This window comes from Micrasema longulum, unplaced genomic scaffold (assembly GCF_059751315.1).
Source record: "Micrasema longulum isolate JH-2025_06_02 unplaced genomic scaffold, ASM5975131v1 h1tg003068l, whole genome shotgun sequence".
Classification (NCBI taxonomy): Eukaryota; Metazoa; Arthropoda; class Insecta; order Trichoptera; family Brachycentridae; genus Micrasema; species Micrasema longulum.
The window spans coordinates 78,850-103,165 of NW_028280170.1; the positions used below are offsets into that span (position 1 = coordinate 78,850).

Consider the following 24,316-nt stretch of genomic DNA (forward strand, 5'->3'; position numbering starts at 1 on the left):
AAAATTAAAAGTTAGAAAGTGCTTTCCTAAGGGAAGGCCCACTGTCGTGAAATATGCCAACATCCGAGGCGATGCGATTAAATAGCAAGATTGCTCTACCAACCGGCATAACCATTGGCAGGTTGGTTCTGCATCGCGGTAGGTAAAACAATCGATGCTGTCTTTGTCGAAGATAATTATCAGGTACGAACAGACCTACATCCATCAGAATTTCTAATCACCTGGAAAAAGTGAACACCCAAATGAACGTCCCTCCTCCTCCATAATGACTGATGGCCTAGCATCCCCAGTGAAAAGTCGGTTGGGAAGAGCCGAGGATAATATCCACACTCTTTTAGGTACAGATAGCGCAGAAATTTTTTCTGCACTCTCTCCACCATCAAAGAGTATCGAGTCTCATGTGGCGACCAAGACTCTAGACCTCGAGCGAGGTGTCTCGCGAAAGCTGTTAAGTCGCGTTAGGCCAATGATCGAGATATATTGCGCGTACTTTGCGGCATAAAAAACAGAGAACTGAAAAGGCATTGAATTTGAATAGTCTAGAAACCGCACACACGCATCAAACTGAATCTGACTAAACTACTCTCAATGGCTTTACATTTTGGCCATGAGGTACTCTGTAGACGTTTTTTAGTACGCTACTGTCGATTTAAATTAAATGATACAGTGTTGTGTCGTTTGCAAGTGTCAAAATATTGCTGGGATTAAAAAGGAATGAAGGTCATTAAATATTGAAACTTTTTGCAAAAAATAGAGAAGGTGGTGGGAAAACAAATTCCTACGTGGGTTTGGGGCGAGAAATAGCGGGGGGCGAAGCCCTGGGATTTCTACAATATTATTGAGCGGAGTGGACCGTATTTTAATTTTAATGAAATAAGTAAATATCCTCGAGCGGTATGCAGTGTCAATCGGTCAGAACCCCAACAAATGAGACAGATTAGGAATGAAGGCCACTAACCTGGTTCGTTCTTGATGGGATTGCTGGGCTCCGACTGGTCACTTGCGAGCGGAAACAACATTATAACAGGCCCCCGATCCGAAGCTGAACACTGGTGGCTGGTGGAAACAAAATCTATGATGCGGTAAACATGCAACAAAATAAACACTTGATTTACGACTCGAGGTCTTATTGTGGCGGCTGATCAAAGGATACTGAGGTTGAGAGTGAACAGTGGTTATGGGTACAAATGATGTTGAAGTTATGACAATACTTGAACAATGCATACCCACATCATTTTCACCCGGAAGGTAAACACCTTTGAAGATGGGAATGTAGAAATCTGGCCATTTACAACATATTTTTTACTTATATTTCGGGATTATTTGAGAATGCACCACATATAAGATTATTCTACTCCCAAAACCACAGAAATTAAAAAAAGGGCGAGTACATTTATTGCTAGTTACGCCCTAACTGCGTGTCTATTTTTTGGTGCTTAAGTCGGTAGTCAACATAACACAAAAACATTATTTTTTTCTGTTTCACGGCTGACTTCTAGTTCTGAATATATAATTTGTTTTTTTTTCCAGGTATTCTGATACTGTTCTGCTGGATTACTATTTTGATAGAACCTTATGTTCTAAGGCTAAGGAATCGCGTAATGAGCGGCCATTTTGACTACAGGGCTAGGCAAAGAGCTATTTGGCTGAATCGAGAGATATTAAAACGCAGAGGTAGGACAATTTTTTATCTGCAGTCCATTATGGCTGCAAGAAAGAAATCGGTTTTTCAAACAAAGGCAGTGATAGCTCTCCCTCCACGTACTCGAATAGCTTTTGAAACTTCGTGGGTCTTTCTATTGGTTTCCCTCACGCTAAAAAGCTACTGTAGTAGCATTTTATTTTTATCAAACAAAGAAAACATAGATAAACTAACTGTATTACAAAATAAAGCCTTTAGAATCATTTTGAAAAAAAACAGATATACGAGGGTAAAGTCGATGGTAAATGAAATTAAATTATTAACAAATAAACAAATAATATTTTACAATACAATGATATTTGTTCATAAAATTATAAACTCTAATAAAAAAACAGAATTTTGGAAAAAAATTGATCGGAACCAGCATGAACACGATCACAATACTAGAGAAAAGAACAAAATTAGACTTCCATTTAGGAAAATGGCAAAGTCACAAAATTCGATTTTATTTAAAGCAATTAAAAAGTATTACGAAATGGAAAAAAATATTTATGAAGAAAAAAACATATCAAAATTTAAAATAATGGTCAAGACATATGTGATAAACAATTTATAAATTAAATATATTTGCAATGTTATTATTAGAACACACATAACAATATGTATGATATGTGTGCCCTACTTTAAGATTTAAATTTTAAAAAAAATTTAAAAAAAGGAAATGTTTTTTGTAAATAAACGAGTTACTTTAAAAAACTTAAACGGCGATTTCACTTTTCAATGTTAGTTTGACAAAATATATGGAGGACATATTTATTTTATTAACATAAACGGCAAATCTGCATTTTACAAAAATTTATAATATTAACATATTTGGCTTAATATTATATTATTATTATTATATATTTTTTTTAAACGTGAATTTTAAAAACAAGATTTATATTTAAAAAAATAACCTAAAAATTATACAACATATTCAGTAGAACTTTTAAATAATAAAAGATTCTACAGTAAAACAACAAGAAAATCATAAGTACTGTTTCACACAGCTGGGCAAAGTGAAAAAAAAATATTTATGATGAAATGCACTAATAAATAAATATAATTACCATTCACCATCTTTGAAAAAGTTCAAAAGGTTTGTTCTATAGGAACAATACCCTACACTAAATATATCAGATTCGTGGAAATAACTATTGCCGAGTTCGTGAAGTCTATTTAATACGGCATTACAAGTATACACTGTCCGTGAATTGTTGCTACAAAACGGTGGCACCTGTTTAGTCATATTATGTCGGCTACGTCAGTTGAGAAACAGGTAATAAATAAATAACCCTAATAACGTTATTTTTAAGGCCCAGTAGCTCAATTACAAATAACTATTTTATATATTTATTTAACTTTTTGTACCTTGGCGGGCTTATTGCTAAATGGCAATTTCTTCCAACCAATCAATAAAATAAAAGTTTTATTTTTAAATTTGAGACACAGAACATATTCGATAGAGAAAAATATTAAAAAGCTAAAGATATATAAAAATAGAAATAAACGTATTTGTTTATAAATTACCTTAAATCAAAACTATTACTCAATGGGAAAAGGGAAAAAAGAGGAAAAAGGAAAGGAGGAGAGATTAAGGAAGAGAAAGGAGATGTATCTTCAGACGTGATTTAAACAGAGATAATGTAGTAACATCTTTGATGGTGGATGGGAGATGATTCCACAGTCGAGCCGCATGGACACTATATGAGTTAGAGAAGAAAGAGGAATTGTGGATGGGTATTAAGAGAGTGCCTTGAGAATTAGAACGAAGAGGTAAACCATGAACTGATAAGCGTTGAAATTTTTCACGCAGGTATATAGGAGCGTTAGGACTATGAAGTACATTGAACAGAAGTGAGAGGGAGTGATAGTCTCTCCGCTGTCTAATTTTGAGCCGTTTTAGTTGCCTACGATAATCAGAAATGTGGTCTTATTTCCTTATTTCACTATCGACGTGCTCAAAAACATGCTAAGCATTTGAGCGATCACAATGAACAATAATGAACATGCTTAAATTATCGCAGCAATAAGTCAACGCGTGTGTAATCTCTAAGTGAACGCTCGTGTCAGTTTATTTTTTGTTTTGCTCGTAAATAAATACAGTTCACTGGCGAAAAATCAGCGTTTACCATAAAAAATAATACAATATATTGCATTTGTAAAAAAATAAGGAGTAACTTATACAAAAAGGTAAAAATGAAATTACATCTAATATGGCGACTGCTTTTTTGCATTTGGCTTGCTAACCATCAATTAAATGCAATAAATAGCATGATAAAGAATTAGTTAATAAATCAATAAAAATAGCACATTTGGAATATTTTCCATATTTACACCGGTGATATTCAAATATGTGATTGCGCAGCAGGATTATACGTCGTGAAACGTAAATATTTTGGCATTAATTATTTGGTGGTCACAGATGTTTCATTGTGATCGCGAATACGATAAACGACCATGGTGAAAAATTGTTATCACGTCGCTGATTAGCACGTCGATAGTTATTTGTGATTGAGCTACCAACTAACCCCACGACTTTCATAAACAGGGGCCTTCTGTTACCAATTCGTTTCGTAAATTATTCGTATCGAGTGAGCAGGAATGAGAGCGAAATGCGGTTTTGATTGCGTTAGAGTGAGATGGGTATATGAGAATCGAACGAACTTCCGAAACGAAATTATGAAAAAACACGGGGTCAGTGCCGCGCTTATGAACACTGTCTTTATCTGTACATATCGAGACAGTACACCTAACTTCTGTACTATTTCGAAATGTTCTACCGACTTAACATCTCGATCTCATATGATCGAATCCAACCAATGAATGACCCCGAAAATTTAGTCGGCGTTCTTTACTTCTTTGAAATTTCAAATTGGCTTCCGTGATAAAATGTGCTCACTTTAAAGCGATTATAAACTGAAATAAATCCCAATTTAAACAAAAAAATACTTATTTCATTTAAATTCTACCAGTCTGAAGATGACCATTAGAGCGCTAATTGGTCAAAATAAATAAGTGAAAGTGTACCAAGTATTTTTTGAATTAATAACTTATATGTAAATATAAGTTTATTACATCAAACAAATACTTGCTTGAAAATGATTTTTATATTACTTTTGACAATTACCAAGACGGTATGCTTAATGATCGTCTAAATTTATCTACCGAGCGATTACAAAACTGACTCCTTTTACGACTCATTTCGTACACTCATGAAGATTGTAAAACAGATGCAAAAAATAAAATAAGTAAATTTATTTTTCATAGTGGCGTTTACGCATTTATGATCTAATATATTAATAGGGCAGAATCTAGCCACATTATCTGTACATGTAGGCATTCATTCTTAAAACTGACAGTTATGTCGGGATTCAATTTGACTTCAAAATTTACTAATTTCTCTCAAATTTTTAATAAGCTTTTATGAAAAAAAGTTCCAAACTCAGAAAGATGAAAATTTTTATATTTCGTAAATAATGGAAAATTCGCAAGGTGGAACAAAATTTTGAAATCTTTAAAGCCTATTAAAAATATGAGAGAGATATAAGTTAATTTTGAAGTCGAATTAAATTCTGCAAAAACGTAGAAATAACATTGACTCCATATTTATGTTTAATTTACTAAATGGCTTTATTGATGTACCATCGTTACTGGACAAGTGGCTTTCAATGTTCCGATCCGCCGGTTGCGAAATAATAATATGCTGTTCTTTGATCAGCTCAGCACAAGCTATGGCTTGCGTGCACCAGTGTCCCGATTGTGTCTTAATGTAAACTCAAGACAAGATCTGGACTTTTTTCCTGTTAGTCTTTCTAGATTTAAACAATCACTAAAGTAGACCAGATCATTTCATTTTTGTCCTAGCTTTAATTTTCTTTATTTGTAATTTATTTCAATTGAAACTATATGTATTATAAGGAAATGTGTTGGCTATTGTTGAAAAGACTGAATAAATCCATAAAAAAAAATAAGAGACGGTTTTAGCAATCTAACTATTGCGGCCAAAAAAACCTGTCATTTTAACAAACGGTTTTTTTTCAGAAACGTTGATAAAAGTATCAAGACGACGCCTCCGTCAAATATTTATCAGTAATCGAAGACCATACACGCATTTGTCAATTCGAGAAACCATAGAAAATTTGTTACCGTAAGAATTTTTTCATAATCATAACCCTTATTCACAAATCCGCAAAACGATTCATAGGCACTACTTTGAAACACCAATCACAGCGTACCTTGATCATTTTTTTGGATTACGTGACGACAAAATAATCACTCTTACGCTATTGGCTAATAAAGTCGCCCATACGGACAAAACCCATTTTTTGATTATCATCTACGAAGTTAGCTACAGTTTGCAGCAATACAACGGGCTGTATGTACCAGTGGCGAGCGGTGATTTATTTTATGGGTAATCTACAAAAAATGTTCGTTCATTTGTACCGATAAGTACATAATATGCAATGCAATTTTATCACTAATTAATTTTAATATACCGAAAAGGACAACTCGGCTAACCTACCAATACTGTGGCAAAAATACTTCGACATCATATGGTAAAAATGCAGTCATCAATAGACTTCACTCTCTAGGCAATGAGTACCAGGACGTTGGTGACTCATTTGACATGAAATTTAGTACATATAGAACGGCTCTTGTTCTTTATTTCATTGGTAATAGTTCTAGGTAACTATTCGTTACTATTGTTAAGAATTGTTTTAAACTTCTTTATTAGTGCTTTTTTTTATTTTATTTCTTTTCTTAAATAAATTTACAAGTACAAAATATTTCTATTCATCATTTTTTTACATCATTATATATTTTATACATAAATATATACTATTTTACCCGAGTATTAGTTTTAAATAATAAAACATATATTTTTTTTTTTTTTTTAATGTTATTCAAAATTGTTTTCTTAGTTTTTTTTAACTGATTCAAAGTATTTCTAAATACCAAATTATCCTTTTTTATCGATAATTCTATAACTGGTAATATTTTATTCTTTTATATAGTCAATCTTATTTAGATTTTCTCAATTTGTTAATTAATAATATTGTTTTGAATGCTCCGTATTACTTATGATTATGCTTACATGTATGTATATTTAATTGTATTTGTAACTAATATGTAAAAGGCACTAAGTGTCGTTTATTTCAATAAAATAAAATATGTAAGTAACGCTTGACTCACAGAAGGATGGTTCCAGTTTCGATTCCCGGTGAGAACACAAAAATTGAAATGTGTTTTTTTTCAAGCCTCGGTGTTCTGTGGTGTAATTCACCACTGTAATTGGGCCTCCTGGCCTGTTGTGGTGCAAAAAAAAAACTATTTTTTCTTTGGTTCTGTGGAAATTAACTCAAACAACAATTATTACTAACAGTGTTTCGAGTTTGTCCAAATGTTTGTAGACAAGGACTGAATTCAACCCCCTAGGGAGCTGTTAATATTAATTATAGACGTTTATATTAATTATTGTAGATGTTTAAATATAAGAAGAATAGTGAATGTTACACAGTGTGTAAAGTGGCCACTTAAACCAGCCAATGACAGGTCATAAGCCTTGTAGATGCCTAGACTTATATATTCCCTTCTGTATAATTTTCTTTATCTCTGTTGTAATACGTTAATTATTATTAACTTATATAACTGATATACGTAGCTTGTCGGCCTTGTGATGTAATGATCAGCGCGTTAGCCTGCCATGCAAGAGGTCTCGGGTTCGATTCCCGACATGGTTGATGTAAAATATTTATTTAAAAGGGTGTTTTCACACTAGAATATTTCATAGTCCCTGGACTGGTACCTGAAGCGTAAGACTGATCATCTTACCTTCATGTAACATAAATATGATCAAGATACCCTGCGATTGATGTACCAATACAGTGCCCTATGCGCCATTTGGTGCGGACAGAGAACGATAACGATATTTTAATGCAACACTGGAGCAAAAGTTTATTTAAAAATATCACATTGACTTTAAGCAGATATTTCCATTATGATTTAAATGTCAATACTGAGTACCGGCCGATTCCTTTTAAAATGAATAATGCCAAAAACAGCCACCTCGAACCCCTAAAGTCATGTGACACATAATATGTCAACGATATCCTATCAAAGAAAAACTGTCCTTCGGATATAATGTTCGAAATACTAATTTCCAAATAGAGAATCTTCAAATAATATTTGTAATCTGCAAGCTTGTTTTAGTACAAGAAAACCTAACTGGGTTAAAGATGTAAAAAATTGTGTTTTTTTATATGAAGGAATAAGCTGAGATAATTGTTTAGTTTCGTCGTTTGGACGGACTGGGCGCTGGGCGCAAACCGAATTCATCCTTTACACGTTTGTTGTTAAACTATTTTGTTAAAAGCTAAAGGGCTTCTCTTTAGGCGGGAGCGAATTATGTCTCTAAGATCTTACGCTTGGTAAAAAGTAGCGGTGATTTCTCAAGCGCATTGACATAATTGAATCGGGTTGTGGTCCCGTAGTTAGTGTTGCGGACTAACGGATCAGAGGTTCGAGGTTCGAACCCCACTCTGCCCAAACATAATTTCCATTTTTTAATAGTGAGTTATTTACAACTTGTTGAAAATGGTCACCAAAATTTAAATATTTGGGTAAATTATAAGATCGCTAATATTTCTTTTCATATAAAAAAAAAAACATTGGGAAGAAAATGACACAATGTACAGTGTAAGATTTGACTCAATATTTATTTGTTTCTGTAAAAAACAAATCGTCGGTGTAATGGTCAGCGCATTTGCCTACCATGCAAGAGGTCTCGGGTTCGATTCCAGACATGGTTGATATGAAATATTAATTTAGACGGATAAATAAGACACGAGGAAAAAATATTTTAACAATATTTTTAAAATGTTTGTTTTAATTTTAGGTTCACGTGGGTAAGACGCATAGTAGGTGGTCCTAACCATCCAACCTGCTTGCTGTGTGGAGAAGCAGATGAATTGATCAAGTATACAATTTTACTGTATTTTAAGCAATTTATGTTTAACATTGTTTTGAGTATGTGAAAATGCTTGCAGACTGGCTGGAGAGGAGGAAGGAAACACTAGGGAGTTATTTTTTATTTATTTATTTGACACTTTATATACATATACACTGTATATACATATAAGGGCGGGCATATCGCCTTAAGGCACCTACCCAAACCGTTCAGTTTGAGAAAATTATAAATACACGAACATTTTGAATCATACAATTATTTATATTTAAGTTATTCACATTTATATTCGCTGCAACAGAGAGGCAAAACATTTTTGAGAAAGAGAAAAACATTTACTTCGCAAAAGTCAACAGATGGAAGAGTTGAGGAAACGTGGATGTTCAAACATAGGCAGAATGGTGAATGTTACAGTGTGTAAAGTGGCCACTTAAACCAGCCAATGACAGGTCATAAGCCCTGTAAATACCTAGAACTCCATTTTCCCTTCTCGAAAAATGTTTTCCCTCTCTGTTGCAACAAATTGAAATTTATGTTTAAACTGAAAGCAGCCTATATAACACACGCCTAGCATTTATTTATTTATTTTACACGCCCAGAGGGCTTTCACATGACAAGTTGAAAACAAAAATTCCAGCTTAACAAATTACAACAGGGATGGATAACATTTTATAGAAGGAAATTCGGAAGTCTAGGCTTTTACAGGGCTTATGACCTGCCATTGGTGGGCTTAAGTGGCCATTTTACACACTGTGTAACATTTACCATTTCGTTTATGTTGAAATATCCATATTTAGCTCTTTAACTTCACTAAAATCAACAAGTGTTGAATTTATATATGTAAAAGGCAATGCTCACATGTGTGTCCTCGATAGACTTAATATCAACTGGACAGATTTACGAGCGGTTTTCAGCGACATATTGATCTTTGTCGCGAGCATATTTATAGCTATAAATATCCCCAATTTATTTAGTAGAAAAAATTAAGGAGCGTAAATGTTTTTTTATTTATCACTAGAGTTGCATTCTACGATAATGCATCTAAAAAAAAATGGAAGGATGTATTTCGTGTATATTTTTTAAAGTTTACAAATAACATATTATTTCCTTAAATTCCTCATTATTTTTACCATTTTATTTTTTTTACTGGATTTTTAGTAATAATAAAATAATATTAACCGACGTTCGATACATTTATAAAAATTGCATTCCTAAATAGAGTGCACCCAAGTTGGTGAGAAGAGCAGAGTTCGACATTTGCAAAAATAATTCAGTATTTGAAAATTATTGTCTTCGTCTTTTGGAATTCAAACATAAACAAGTACTTAAATACCTACTTAAATTCAATATTTGAATATTAATTATTTAAATCGGTTCAGTTTTGAAGTGTGAAAAACTATTTTTCGAAATTTTCTAATCTCTCTAAAAACTAATTTGGACTAAATATAATAATTATTTATATCAAACTTTCGATTATGTTCACTCATCTATAATCGAGTATGTACTTAAATCTAGCAATAGCAAAGCATTGCCGGATTCAGGTCATTACATAATAAATTTAAAAAACGATTTTGCAAAAGCGATGAAACCGGTCAATGGTATTGCCTGTTTTGTAAAAGCATCGTCTTTTATTTCTGTCATGAATTACAACCGTCATTTTTTAACTGTTAAAATTCTGAGGCATTTTTAAAGACTATTTAATGAATTAATTACTTTCGACTTCTTCTAGATGCCCAAATCTGAAATGCGTTGGTGAATTTTGCGAGCACTGCTGGAATGATCTTGGCAAAATTTGCTCCGTCTGCAAAACGCCTGAAGATTATGGTGATATCAGCGACATAAGCGAAGAAATGTAAGTATTGATTTAAAATCAAAATACTTTTTTACTCGTTGGTACATTATGTTGTTCTCAGGTGTTACTGAAAAAAGTTACCTCAATTTAACAAACTGTGATAATTAATTATAATTTAAAGCATTAACTTTGTGTAAACAGGTCGAAGAATTTGTATATCTGGGCAGTATGTTTACTAGAGATGGAAATATGGACAAGGATATTGAAAGGAGGGTTAGCGCCGGTAACAGAGTTAATGGTGCCTTAAAGTCTGTCGTAGCAAATAAGTGTCTATCGCAAGAGGCTAAATTAGCAGTTCATAATGGAGTTCTGGTACCAACCCTAATGTATGGAAGCGAAGCATGGAGTTGGAAAAAAAGGGACGAAAGTAGACTGAATGCTGTTGAAATGCGATCCCTCAGGCGAATGTGCGGAAAAACAATGTATGATAGGTGCCCTAATGTCGAAATTAGAGCAGAATGCAAGGCTGAGTTAAGCATTATCGACAAAATTAAGAAAGGTCTTTTGCGATGGTTCGGTCATGTGGAGCGAATGAATGATGAAAGAACGGCTAAAAAGATTTATGATGCGAATGTGTCTGGTTGTAGAAGTCGAGGAAGGCCGAGAAAGACATGGCATGATCAAGTACAACAAATTCTTGAAAGTGGTTATGTGAAAAGTCGGAATAATCGACGTGCGTGCATGAGAAGATGTATGAATGTGAAGGAAGCAAAGGAAGTGTGCCAGGACAGAGTGGTGTGGCGTTCTATCCTCTCTGCCTACCCCTCTGGGGAAATGGCGTGATGGTTAGTTAGTTAACTTTGTGGTCAAACATTTGCCTAAATGTTATTAAATCATCATTCCTTTTCCGCACCTAATGGTGCATGGCGCACTGTATTGGTTCACCAATCGCAGTGTATCTTGATCATTTTTGTTACATGAAGGCTTCATCTAATTCTTCGAGGTGAGGGTCAGTGCTTTGCAAGCTCTTGACGTCACTGCAACCCGTGAAGATCTATTATGACTGGTTCCCGTGAATAGTTCTCGCTCAGGTCTATAAAGAGCCTGGCTACTGTGTGGAAGGCGAGAGTTCTCATTTTGCCAAATCTCCCCCTCCAATCACAAATCCGTAAACAATCGGGCCATTGGGTAGGGGGCGAGCTCTTTAACATCCTCATATTTAACCAGTGGTCTCCCGAGGATGAGGTTCCTTTTATGATGTGAGGCATCACATTCACATAGAATGTGTATAGGTGTGTAAATATAACATTTTTTCAAATGTCTGAACTTTTGAATATTCCGTCTTATGGTAACATAATGTTACATCACCGCCGTTAAGGATTTTTTCACCACAGCCTTTTGAGAGTTAAGATAAACAACTACTGCATTTTATTTATTTCAATAAATATAAATCTGTTTTAGGGATTCATCGGATGATGAAGAACAGATGCGGATGATGAAAAATAAATATGTAAAAAGGAAAAGTACGTAAATATAAATATTTATTTCTGCCATTAACTGGCTCTTAACTTTCGCTAAAAATATACTCTAGAAGTCATTGACATATTGAAACAAATAGACTTGCCCTGAGCCCTCAAAAATGATGACTGTAAACTAATGCCCAAACATTCAGTCATGGTAAATGCGTATTTTGTGGTTCTTCGACCGCCCGCCAGTTGTGACGTTTAGAATATTTCACATACTAGGCAACGCCAGAAAACAATTTTTGAACTTTTTAATTCAGTCAGATGAATCTCTTTACAACAATAAATGTTTCAGCTTTTTAACTTCACTTAAATCAACAAATGGAAGAATTGAAGAAATATGGATGTTCAAACGTAGGCAAAATGGTGAATGTTACACAGTGTGTAAAGTGGCCACTTAAACCAGCCAATGACAGGTCATAATCCCTGTAAATGCCTAGACTTCCATATTCCTTTATTTAAGGTATTCTCCATCACTGTTGTAATTTGTAAAAATAAGTTTTCTGCATGAAAAGCAGCAGGGACAAAGGAGCATATGAAGTGAGTGAAGCTGAGCCTCACAAAGAAATCATTGCTATTCACCAGTACCAAATATGGATTTTAATTTGAGCTATATCAACACATTGTGAACATAAAAAACTAGCAACCAATATAAAAATGCTTAAAGATGCCTACAAACATGGTCCGTACTGTGTTATTTGCTACAGGCACCTACTTAACATTTACACATATTATATTTATCCTTAAAATCTAAGCTTCACTAGAAATTTGGTATCAAAAACGCCACTGAAAAGCTGAATATGCATACAATTTTTCCTTCTAAACATGTTCAATTATAGGTTACCGACGAAGATATTTTAATATAAATTTGACCACATAACCGAGTATTGCACGCAACTACACTGGCCCAGTATCAGGCATAGAAGAAACATTCTAATTATATCACTTCTTAACAATATTTTAAATATTCCCACTTCGCCAGTTTATCTGAGAGAGCTCATCCAACCGTTTTCACAACACGGACTATCTCTTCGTTCTAGTAACGAGAGAACCCTTTTAATACCCTGTCATCGCTCTTATTTTCTTGCCTCCTCTTTCACAGTAGTAGCCGCTCGATTGTGGAATAATCTACCCACTAATGTTAATAATAATAATATTTTGAATCTTCATGCAAATATACTCATTTTCGTACATGTATATCGGTTTTTATTTATAGACAGCCGAAGATAACTCTCTTAACGTCTCATTGTAATCGGGCCCCAGATCATAACTAAAATCTCACTTCTTCAGTTTATCATACCCTCAATATTTCAAATCAGATACTATTGTCACTTATGCTTTGTTAGAATGTAAGTTTGCGTATACAATTGTGATGCTCCCTTGTGGTGATTTTTCACAAAAATGGCGCTGTATAAATCAGCCAAATTTATTATTATTACCTGTGAAGAGTTTAATAAACTATCCCACATACATGCATTTTTAACGTAACGTTTTTTTTTTGTATGGAATGAATTCAACGCGCGGACAGGCACGAAGTCCCTAACCGGTTGTGAATATCTACTACCTGAGTTTTGAAAGCTTAGCATATACACGTATAATATTTTTCGTCTGAAGTAATTATCTCTGATAATAAACATGTATGAGATCGACTTTATTTCTCGTTTGATTTATTTTATTTATTTATTTTATTAGGTAAACAAACAGTATGTACACATATATTGCCAATTTCTTTGTATATTAGTGTAAGAAACTCATGCACACACCAAAAATATTGTTAACATTTAATACAATAATTTTAATTATGTTCAATATAATAAATGTAAAAGAAACGAAATGAAAAAAAAATATATAATAATAATGTTATATGTCTGCTTCTCTCAAAATTTCTATAATTTTTGACCTAAATTTAGATACATTGTCACAAAAAATATCAGCCTCGGTAAATATATTGTTATATTGGTCGCATATTCTAGGTATTGTAGATTGTTTAAAATAGTTTGTTGACGCGTTTTCAGTGTAAAACAAAAGATTTTGTCTTGTCGGTCTAGATGGCACACGGAATGGAAGTCTTTCTGTAGCACGTATTCATTTGATTTTGATATGTAGCACGTATTCATTGTAGATGGCCATTATTATTAAAATAAATGTGCTCAATCGGATTGTGGATCCGCGGACCTTGAAGACTCACGGATTAGGGTCGGGTATCTCTGGTACAAACAAACTCTATAACTATGGGTACGTTTTCGTGTCACTAGTTAATTTAAATATTTTACTCTATAGGGTGCGTCTATTTTATTTATTTTATTTTATTTTTTATTTTTATTTTATTAGGGAAATCAACAGTTCTACATACATATTTTTAGTAAACAAACAGATATAGTGTATAAACTCAGAACCAATAACAGATTTCCACATAGTATACAAAGTTAGTAAAGAATATATACATATATTACATATCAAATAAATACATACAATTTATACATATAAAAATGTTATTTTCAAGTACTCAATAATTAAAGATTTTTTAAATATTAATTTTAAGAACATTAAGTTACTGTAAATTGGGCGGGATAAGGACAAAAATGCTTAGAGATAGGATAAGGAGGGGGGGGGGGGGAGATGTACATATTTATTATTATAATGTCTACTAAGTTACATAATACATTTTTAGTTTAAATTTTAAATCTGACAGAGTGATGTTTGTATAATCTATATTTTTAAATTTTGTATTGTACATTGAAAAAGTCCTACGAAAAAAAGCATTTTTAACATACGATGTTTTACTTGTTGGTACATGAAACAGGTGGTACCGTCTACAAACATCATTATACTTACAGAGGAATATTTTTCTCTAATGAAATAAACAAAGATAACACAAAGTACAGTCAGGAATACAATATGTTTAAGAAAGAAGTGAAAAATTATGTTTATAATTCTTCTTTATGTAGCACTTATTAAAAATATCGTTTATATTTTTTTTGCAATTTATAAACGTTATCCTAAAAAAATTAATAATTAAAATTAAATAAACTATTGTAAGATGTCACTCCTCATTATGTACACAATAAATGTTTATTTCTTTTACGTAATGGGAATCGTTTATGTAAATATATGTATCTGATTAATGTAAAAAATTGTATTTATATTACTAAAAACACAATATTAATTGTATTATTATTTGTTATCTGAATAAAAAAAAATAAAAAAACATGGGCAGAATGGTGAATGTTACACAGTTTGCAAAGTGGCCATTTTAAAGCAGCCAATAACAGGTCATCGTCATCAGTGGCGCTACAGCCCGCTGTGGGCCCTGGCCTCCTCCAGAATTTGTCTCCATTCGTCCCTGCACCCCGCGGCTCTTCTCCAGTTCGTCAGGCCAATCGCTCTTATGCCAATTTCCACATTATCCAGCCATTTTAATTTTGGTCTGCCTCTGCTTCGTCTGCCTTCCGGAGTGGTGTAAATAATATTTTTTGGGGTGCGGTTATCATTCATTCTATGCACATGGCCAAACCATTGTAATCTTCTAATTTTGATGAATTGTGCAATGTTGGGTTCGCCATACAGTGCCTCTTATTCATGATTAAACCGTCTCCTCCACACTCCGTTTTGGTTGACAGCACCAAATATCTTCCTAAGTATTTTTCTTTGAATACTAATACCATATTTTCATTTCTTTTAGTCATAACCCAGCATTCGGCACCATGTGTAATGACCGGTCTGAGGAGAATTTTGTAAATAATGGTCTTAGTTTTTCTAGTGAGCAATTTGGATCTCAGATCTTTAAACAAGCCATAATAACATCTGCTTGCTGCCGATAGCCGTGCTCTAATCTCGGTACTATAATTGTTATCATTATTCATTACAGTACCTAAATATTTAAAGGAATTGACATTGTCTATGTGGTGTGACCCAACGTCACTTGCCTGTTGTACATAGTTTATTTGTGACTAACAGATCATAAGCCCTGTAAATGCCAAGACTTCCATAATCCCCTCTCAAAAAAATTTTTCCTCTCTGTTGCAATTAATTTAAAGCTAAATGTATTTTTTTTTAAATTTATCTCGTTGATGCAAATGTCCTTAAACTATCCTTCAAATCAGTTTGCCCTTAATAATATTATGATGCAACATACTTTTAAGGTATTATTACAAGCCAGATCCATAATGCATGATGATAAAGGTTTCCACAGACTTAAGCTACTTCGCTTTCTTAAGTCAGATGACTTAATGGTGTTGTGAAATGCAGGGAAAATATTATACATGCCTTTCTGCTGACATTTCGAAACGAAGATAATAATTATTGTAACCTATGTATATATCAGAGTTCCAAGTGTAAATAATCACGGTGACGTAGTGTAATTTGCAGTTCGTAAAGACAAAGAATTGACAGATTGAAATCCCATATATGTAACACATAGATTGACATCTCTAAAGCGGCGATCAAATTATTATTGATTAAATATAGCTAAAGGGTGAAACTAATTGTTAAAATAATGCTTCACAAAAATCGCACTTTTCCCTCTTTCTAATTGTTCCAAGAAGCTAAACTTTTAGACATAAGACAAATATATTGTTTTCAATGTTTAAAATATACATTTAAGAACCAATATTTATTAACAAGTAATTCAAATAGATCAAGTCAAAGAAGGAGTCGTGTGTTAGAAATACCATATTGTAAATCGAGGCTTGCACAGAGACATGCATATTTTATAGACCCAAAATTGTTCAATTCTTTCTTTACTGATAATATTTCATTTTCCTTTTTTTAAATTTTCCTTCTTTTAAAAAACACGCACTATAATGAATTCAAACTAAAGATATGATTTTTTTTTTCTATGATATATTTTGTTGCCCTTTAATAATAAGGAATATTTTTATTTTTTTTATTACTATAAAAAAAACTTTTATCTTTTACTTTTATTTTCTCTTATGTTACACAAAAGTATTATTTATTATAGGAGCAAAAATTCATTGACATTTTCTAGTATACCCACGAACAGGCCATGCCTTTGTGGGATTTTTTTGTTTACTGTTTTTACTATTAATATGTATTTCATTGCTATGTAATTATTCTTTATCAATAATATTTTGAGTTTGTCCAAATTTTTGTAGACAAGGACTGGATTCAACTCCCTGGGGAGCTGTTAACATTAACATATTACAACAGAGATGAAGAACACTTAAGAGAAGGTAATATAGAAGTCTAGGCATCTACAGGGCTTATGACCTGTCAATGGCTGGTTTAAGTGGCCACTTTACACACTGTGTAACATTCACCATTCTGCCTATATTTGAACATCTATATTCATTCAATTATTTCATCTGTTGATGTTTGTGAAGTTAAAGAGCTGAAACATTTATTTATGCGGGTGAGATTCATCTAATTGAATTATTTCACCTATATACTAGGCAACGCCTGAAAATATTATTTTTTCAATTTCTAGGATTCAAGGTTTCAGCTCTTTAACTTCACAAACATCAACAGATGAAAGAATTGAAGGAATATAGATGTTTAAATATAGGCAGAATGGTGAATGTTACACAGAATGTAAAGTGGCCACTTAAACCAGCCATTGACAGGTCATAAGCCTTGTAGATGCCTAGACTTCTATATTACCTTCTCTTAAATGTTCTTCATCTCTGTTGTATTATTCTTTATTTTTAAATACTCTGTTTTACCTCTTATGACTATTGTAAAAAAAACTAAAAAAATAAAAAATAAAAAATAAATTCTTATATTATGTATTTTAAAAAAATATAAAAAATACTTAACTGGCAGTGCACAACGAAGTTTTTGTCCCATCACTTATGTATGGAAATGAAACATGAAACTAGCAAAGAAATAATGAAAGCCCAGTAAACGCGGTTAAAATGCGATCTCTTTCACAGTAGTAGCTGCTTAGAGACGCCCTAATAATGTTAAAGACGCCCTTTCTTTATTTACATTTAAGTCAAGATTAAAATGTAACTATCGAAATATTTGAATTGTTCCTTTACCCTTCTTCATTCCTTCCCATCCCCTCTTCTATCTTCATAATTTAGTGTTATTTTTTTATATTTTGTTAATCCTTGTTTTTAATTTTGCATACAATCGTAAGATTCAATATGTCCATGTACTTGTAATTTTCTCAAACTGAACTGTTTGGGCGGGTAGGAAGAAATTGCTTTATGGCAATATGCCGTCTCTTATATGCATATAAATTGTATATATATATATATATATATAAAGTGTTAAATAAATAAATGTGTAGGAAATCAATGTATGATAGGGTTACGAATGATGAAATTAGGCGAGAGTGTAAATCTAAGTCAAGTAAAATTGATTCAATCGAGAAAGGGTCTATGATATGATTTGGTCATGTAGAATGAATGGACGACAAAAGAATGGTAAAACAAGTATATATGGCGACAATGAACGGCAACGTGAGACGAGAATGACCAAGGAAGACGTGGCATGATCAGATAAACCATAGTCTTGTCATGTCGAAAGCAGACAGAACCGATGGGCATGTATGACAAAATGTATTAATGTTGAAGAAGCTATGAATGTATGCCATGAAAGACGTGTGTGGCGGACAATCTATCTGCCTACCCCCTGGGGAAATGGCGTGATGGTAGTAGTAGTGGTATAAGAAGTAAAACAATTAAAAATTATTTTCAAGCGTTGCATAGAAGGTGAAATGGTTTAGCCGGATAAATCTCACCCACATTATAAAGTCAACAGATAGGAGAGTTGAAAAAATGTGGATGTTTTGACTTGGGCAGAATGGTGAATGTTACACAGTGTGTAAAGTGGCTACTTAAACCAGCCAATGACATGTTCACAGTTGACCTATTCGTTCTTATTCTCAAGGCTTAATACCTATCTACAATTCCTCTTTCTTCTCTAACTCATATAGTGTCCATGCGGCTCGACTGTGGAATCATCTCCCATCCACCATCAAAGATGTTACTGCAGTATTTCTGTTTTAATCACGTCTGAAGAAACATCTTTTTCTCTTTCTTAATCTCCCTCTTTCCCCTTTTTTCATTTTTTTCCATTGAGTTATAGTTTTGATTTAAAATAATTTATAAGCAAATACATTTATTTCTATTTTTATATATTTTTAGTATTTTTTATATTTATTTACTATTGAATATGCTTTAACTTGAATAACAAAAATAAGCCTTTTATTTTATTGTCTGGTTAGAAGAAATTGCCATTTGACAATAAGTCCGCTTATGTACAGTTAACATTTTGTACAAAAAATTAAATAAATAAAAATAACATATTACAACAGAGATGAAGAACATTTAAGAGAAGGTAATATAGAAGTCTAGGCGTCTACAAGGCTTATGACCTTGTAGGTGCCTAAACTTCTATATTACCTTCTCTTAAATGTTCTTCATCTCTGTTGTAATATGTTAATATAAACAGCTCCCCAGGGAGTTGAATCCAGTCCTTGTCTACAAAAATTTGGACAAACTCAAAATATTGTTGATAAATTACCTGGTCCATGAAGAAGTATAGAAATTGAAAAAATATTATATTTTCAGGCGTTGCCTAGTATGTAGGTGAAATAATTCAATTAGATGAATCTCACCCGCATAAATAAAGGTTTCAACTCTTTGACTTCACAAACATCAACAGATGAAAGAATGAAGGGCTATAGATGTTCAAATATGGGCAGAATGGTGAATGCTTCACAGTGTGTAAAGTGGCCACTTAAACCAGCCATTGACAGGTCATAGGCCCTGTAGACGGCTAAACTTCTATATTACCTTCTCTTAAATGTTCTTCATCTCTGTTGTAATTTGTTAAAATAAAAATAACTTCTCTCCTTTATCGCACTGAGGGTGTTCAATATTTTGGAAGAGCGCATTAAGATCTTAAGGACCAAAACCATTGTTGGATGCTCGATACCTTCGACCTCGGGACTGTAAACAAGGCCTGCCCTCTCGCGATACGCGTGTTCGAAGAAAACAGGGAACGTTTGATTTTAGGTAAACTAATTGACGTTATGGTTTTGAGTGTCTATCCTGGAATTAATGAAAGGAGTAAGGACTTACGGTTTCCTCCCTTTGGCACTGGTCCAGAAAGACACCGATATCGTTTGCACTGGTCACTTTGCACGTTTTCTTATATGTTGGTGATTCGAAATCACTGTCACGCTCGCGGTACGGTTTTCGTTGTTGTTCGCGGTACGGTTTTTTTTTGTGTTGTCACGCGTTGCTTTTTTGACTCGCCGCCAGGGAGGAGTAGGTACATTGGGATTCAAAACAAGGACCACCGGAATCAAAGGAAGGAATGGCTTGACACTTGAATAAAAGAAAATGAATCCGAAACAACCATTTTCAAAAGAGGAGTTTGGATTTTCCTTAGTGGGAGGGATTTGATTGGGAAACTCCTTGATGATTTTCCGAAAGTTTCAGTTTACTGTTTGCCATATCGATGTGCCATATATATTATTTTACAAAATTTGTTTTGTTTTTTTACAGATGAATCAAACACGTCTGGCGAAAGAGATGTTGAAATCTCCAAGGAAGAAGAAATCGCATTGTCAAACGAAGAACTTTCTAAAAAACATTCGTAGTAACACATTTTACAAAAGAGATGGAGAATATAGGAAAATGAAGTATAGGTGTTGACAGATCTTTTGGTCTTTTATTGACTAATTTGGTTAGTGAAAGCATATCTCCACATACCCAAAAAACTGTTTTGGAGATGGAATTTCCCAATTAAATAAAAAATTAAAGATGACGGCATTTCTTATTTAGCAGAAAACACCCACAACACTAGAAAAATTTTACAGTATAGATTCTGATGGGAAGATTAATGCCTCCAGAAATCTAGTTCTCTGAACTCTTAAAAGACTGTGGTAAATAATTCCTTTGCGCGCGGTGATGTAACATTGTGTTACCACAAGTCCCTTTCCCCTTCTCTATGATTACCGAATGGAGCTTATCGCTACTATCCGTGGCCCTGTTATAGGTCCTGTCGGATATACAGATCTGGTGGCTTCTAAAAAGAATTTCAAGGCTTTTAAAAAGTTTTGTAATCATTTCGGCGAATTGATCATGTCCAATCAATTTAATCCCAGTCAGTGAAGAATTCACTTCCCTCTCTTCTCAATCCAATGAAGTACATATTATGTACTTCTGGATTACTTTCTTTCAGCACAAAGATGCTAAGGCTACCAGATTTCAGAGAGCTCCTTCGGGCAGCTTTTCTCGTTTGACAACGAGCAAATTTTCCGTGTATGTGGGCACCGCCAAGGAGACTTATGTCCTCAGATGCGGTGTGCGGTATGTGGAGGGTAAGCTGTGTTACCACAAGTAAAAGACGGAATATTCTAAAATTCAGTCATTAGAATTTTTTCCCATAATTTATGCAAATAAACATAATATTAAGCCCTGTAACAGCAAAATAAAATTTAAACCATAAATACGCCGCTCATGTTACGCGCGTGCGTTCCCCATAACTGTCATCAAGAGATACTCCCTCATGTTGGAGAGGGTTCAGAAAAAAATTCTGAGGTATCTCTACATGAGGGAGTGTGGTAGTTATCCGTGGCTCTATCCCACTGGGTTCCTCTTGGGTATGCTTGGGACCAATAGTTAAAAACTTAGAAGGGATGGGTCTACACTGACCCATTTTTTCAGACTGTTATTGTGTTTTCGATAACTCGGCCATTTTAGAGAGTATCATTTTTTATGTTCCTGATGGCTATCTCCGACAGCGCAGCAATTAAGGAAATAAATTTGTGAATGTAAGTATGTTTACTGTTGATAATGACAGTTCATTACGGGCAATGTGCCAAGGCCGCACTAGGCGTCCCAGGGGCGAATGCTCCTTATAATCGATTACATGCAGCTTACCATATTTTTTGACATCGAAAGTATTGTTTTATGTTTTAGTATTATTAGGAAAAAATACATCACCAAAAAATATATTACTTTTCTTGGGTAAGTAATTTTATATAATATTCCTTTATTCCATACAGCGACCAGTTGCGCCTCTATTGGCCAAAATTATTACTACTGGATTACACGAGATTACTCGGCTGACTTAAAAACACTAATTGAAGTATGTCTTTAAACCTAAAATTTTACAATCTTGTTCGAAAAATTACACTTGCGATTACAGTAAAATCTTGCAGCTTTCATTAATGCAATTTAATCTTTCAATACTTCTTCATAAGGGCTAGTATCCTTTAAAATACATCAATTTGACTTACGACAGTCTAAGGGAGGTGACAATATACGCACTCGTTATGTGTGAGAAAGAGATAACGAATATATTTTGTATGTCTTAACACGGAAGTTACAATAATAAGTAAGTAATTGATCATATTTATGTTTCGGTGGTTTGAAAGTAAGTTTGCTTTAAAATAAATAAATATTTTGATATTTTAATCGAAACGAATCGATATTTTAATCCATAATATAGTATAAATCCTTTAGTGGGTTTTAAAAAACAAAGATTCGCCAATTGTTTTTTGATTGTAATTCGTTTTTGTGCATACGATGACAGTTGAATATTGTAGGTTATTCTTCAGTATCCATTTAAACTTTAAAAATTCAGTTAGAGTTATGATAAAAAAGTTACTTGTGTATAGTGTTAAGAATAAATATATATGCAGAATTATAAAATGTATAACTTATGTCGTTTTGTGAATAATAATGTGATATAAAAGTCGATGAAACAATGATTCTTAAAACGTAATTTATGTTTTGTTTGGTGAACTATCGTACTCGGTAAGGAATACTTTTAAATTATTTAGTGTTTATTTCATTTATTAAGAAATAGTGTTTTATTTCAAGACAAGTAATAATAGTCAGACTTAAACAAAGATGCACCGGTACGCTAATAAATTATTTAGTTTTATATATGACTTTTTCGGCGTCCGACCCAAAACACGTAATAGCTGCGCGGATGGGTCGTTGCTTCTTTAATGACGAAGGCGGGGGTTCGAATCCTTGGGGTTCCATTTTTTTTGCAATTATTTTTTGCAATTGTATTCTTTAACTCAAATGTTTGTGCTACATTAGACAATATTTTTAAATTTAAAATATTAGAAATGAAACACTGATTTGAGTCTACTGAACACAGTGTTCAGTAAATATTAATAAATACGGAGTTCTACAAAATAAACACCAAATCAATCAATAAATAAAGAAAATATTTTTACTGGAACTATTTTCTTTTATTATTTATCATTTATAAAATATATAATAATTATTTATCAAATAATATAAAATAGACTTGTTTTTTATATGCCACGCTACCGCTATGGACATTTTATCAGAATTTTCGTAGCTTACTAATTCAATCAAGAGGTAGAAATAGAAAGAAGGCGAGGTTTAGCATGGGCCGCCTTTGGTAAGCTCTCATTTATCCTAAAATCTCCGAAGTATTCACATTACTTAAAGAAGAAACTTTTTGATGCTTGTGTTCTCCCTGTACTGATATATGGCTGTGAAACTTTTGTGTTCACGAAAAAAAATTTACATAAATTATCAGTGACACAGAGAGCCATGGAAAGGAGAATGCTGGGTATTTCGTTGGGAGACAGAAAAACCAATACATGGATTAGAGCGAGAACAAAGATCGCCGATGTGGTCCATAGGGCTGCCAACCAGAAATGGAGCTGGGCTGGTCATATAGCCAGAATCACAGACTCTAGATGGACCAAAAAGTCCTGGAATGGCGACCCAGAACGGGCAGAAGAAGTGTCGGCAGGCCTCAGGCAAGGTGGTCTGATGACATAAGACGAGTTGCAGGAAGTGGTTGGATGCGGTTGGCTCAGGATAGGGAAATATGGAGACTAAAGGGGGAGGCCTATGTTCAACATTGGACAAGAGACGGCTGATGATGATGATGACCAATTTAAAAACTCACCGCTCGCCACTGAGGCATCCATATAAAATTTGAGTTTTTATCGAGTAGAGGTAAACAAACAAACTCAACTCAGGACTTTGGTTCCATGGAGTTGGGATTTGTGTCTCAATGAATGTAAGATAAGTATATTGTGAACAAATGAATTAAAAAATAAACACACACATGTATTTTTAGTTTTGTAAAATAAATACAGGCGAAGTATACAAAAATAAATTGGAATAACCCTGCAATAATAAATACACAGGTTTATATTCAAAAGTATTTCAAATTAAAATATCTATTAGGCAATTGAACGTAGTTATACAGAAAGCAGCCATCCATAGAAAAGTGAAACTGAGATAATAGCCATTTTGTGAAAAGAGTTGATTATAAAATTTACACGATAGTTGGAATGTTTTTGACTTTAACAAACGATAAACAATGAATACATAAGTTTTTTTAAAAATATTATTACAAACAAGAATCTTATT

General features: G+C 33.4%; 1 protein-coding gene across 2 annotated transcripts; it reads left to right on the plus strand.

Annotated features, from left to right (window-relative positions):
- The first annotated feature begins 1,537 nt into the window (after positions 1-1,537).
- On the plus strand, positions 1,538-20,581 carry LOC148271153 (uncharacterized). Of its 2 annotated transcripts, none has more exons than XR_015825190.1 (5): positions 1,538-1,674; positions 5,726-5,831; positions 8,580-8,660; positions 10,378-10,500; positions 11,902-11,963. XR_015825190.1 is itself a non-coding variant. In XM_088241774.1 (5 exons), exons 1-5 carry the CDS (start codon positions 1,602-1,604, stop codon positions 20,445-20,447), a joined length of 387 nt encoding a protein of 128 aa, XP_088097900.1. In that variant the 5' UTR covers positions 1,538-1,601; the 3' UTR covers positions 20,448-20,581. The 2 variants fall into 2 exon arrangements, 1 of the variants encoding a protein (XP_088097900.1); XM_088241774.1 differs by lacking the exon at positions 11,902-11,963 and adding an exon at positions 20,444-20,581.
- The last annotated feature ends 3,735 nt before the right edge of the window (positions 20,582-24,316 follow it).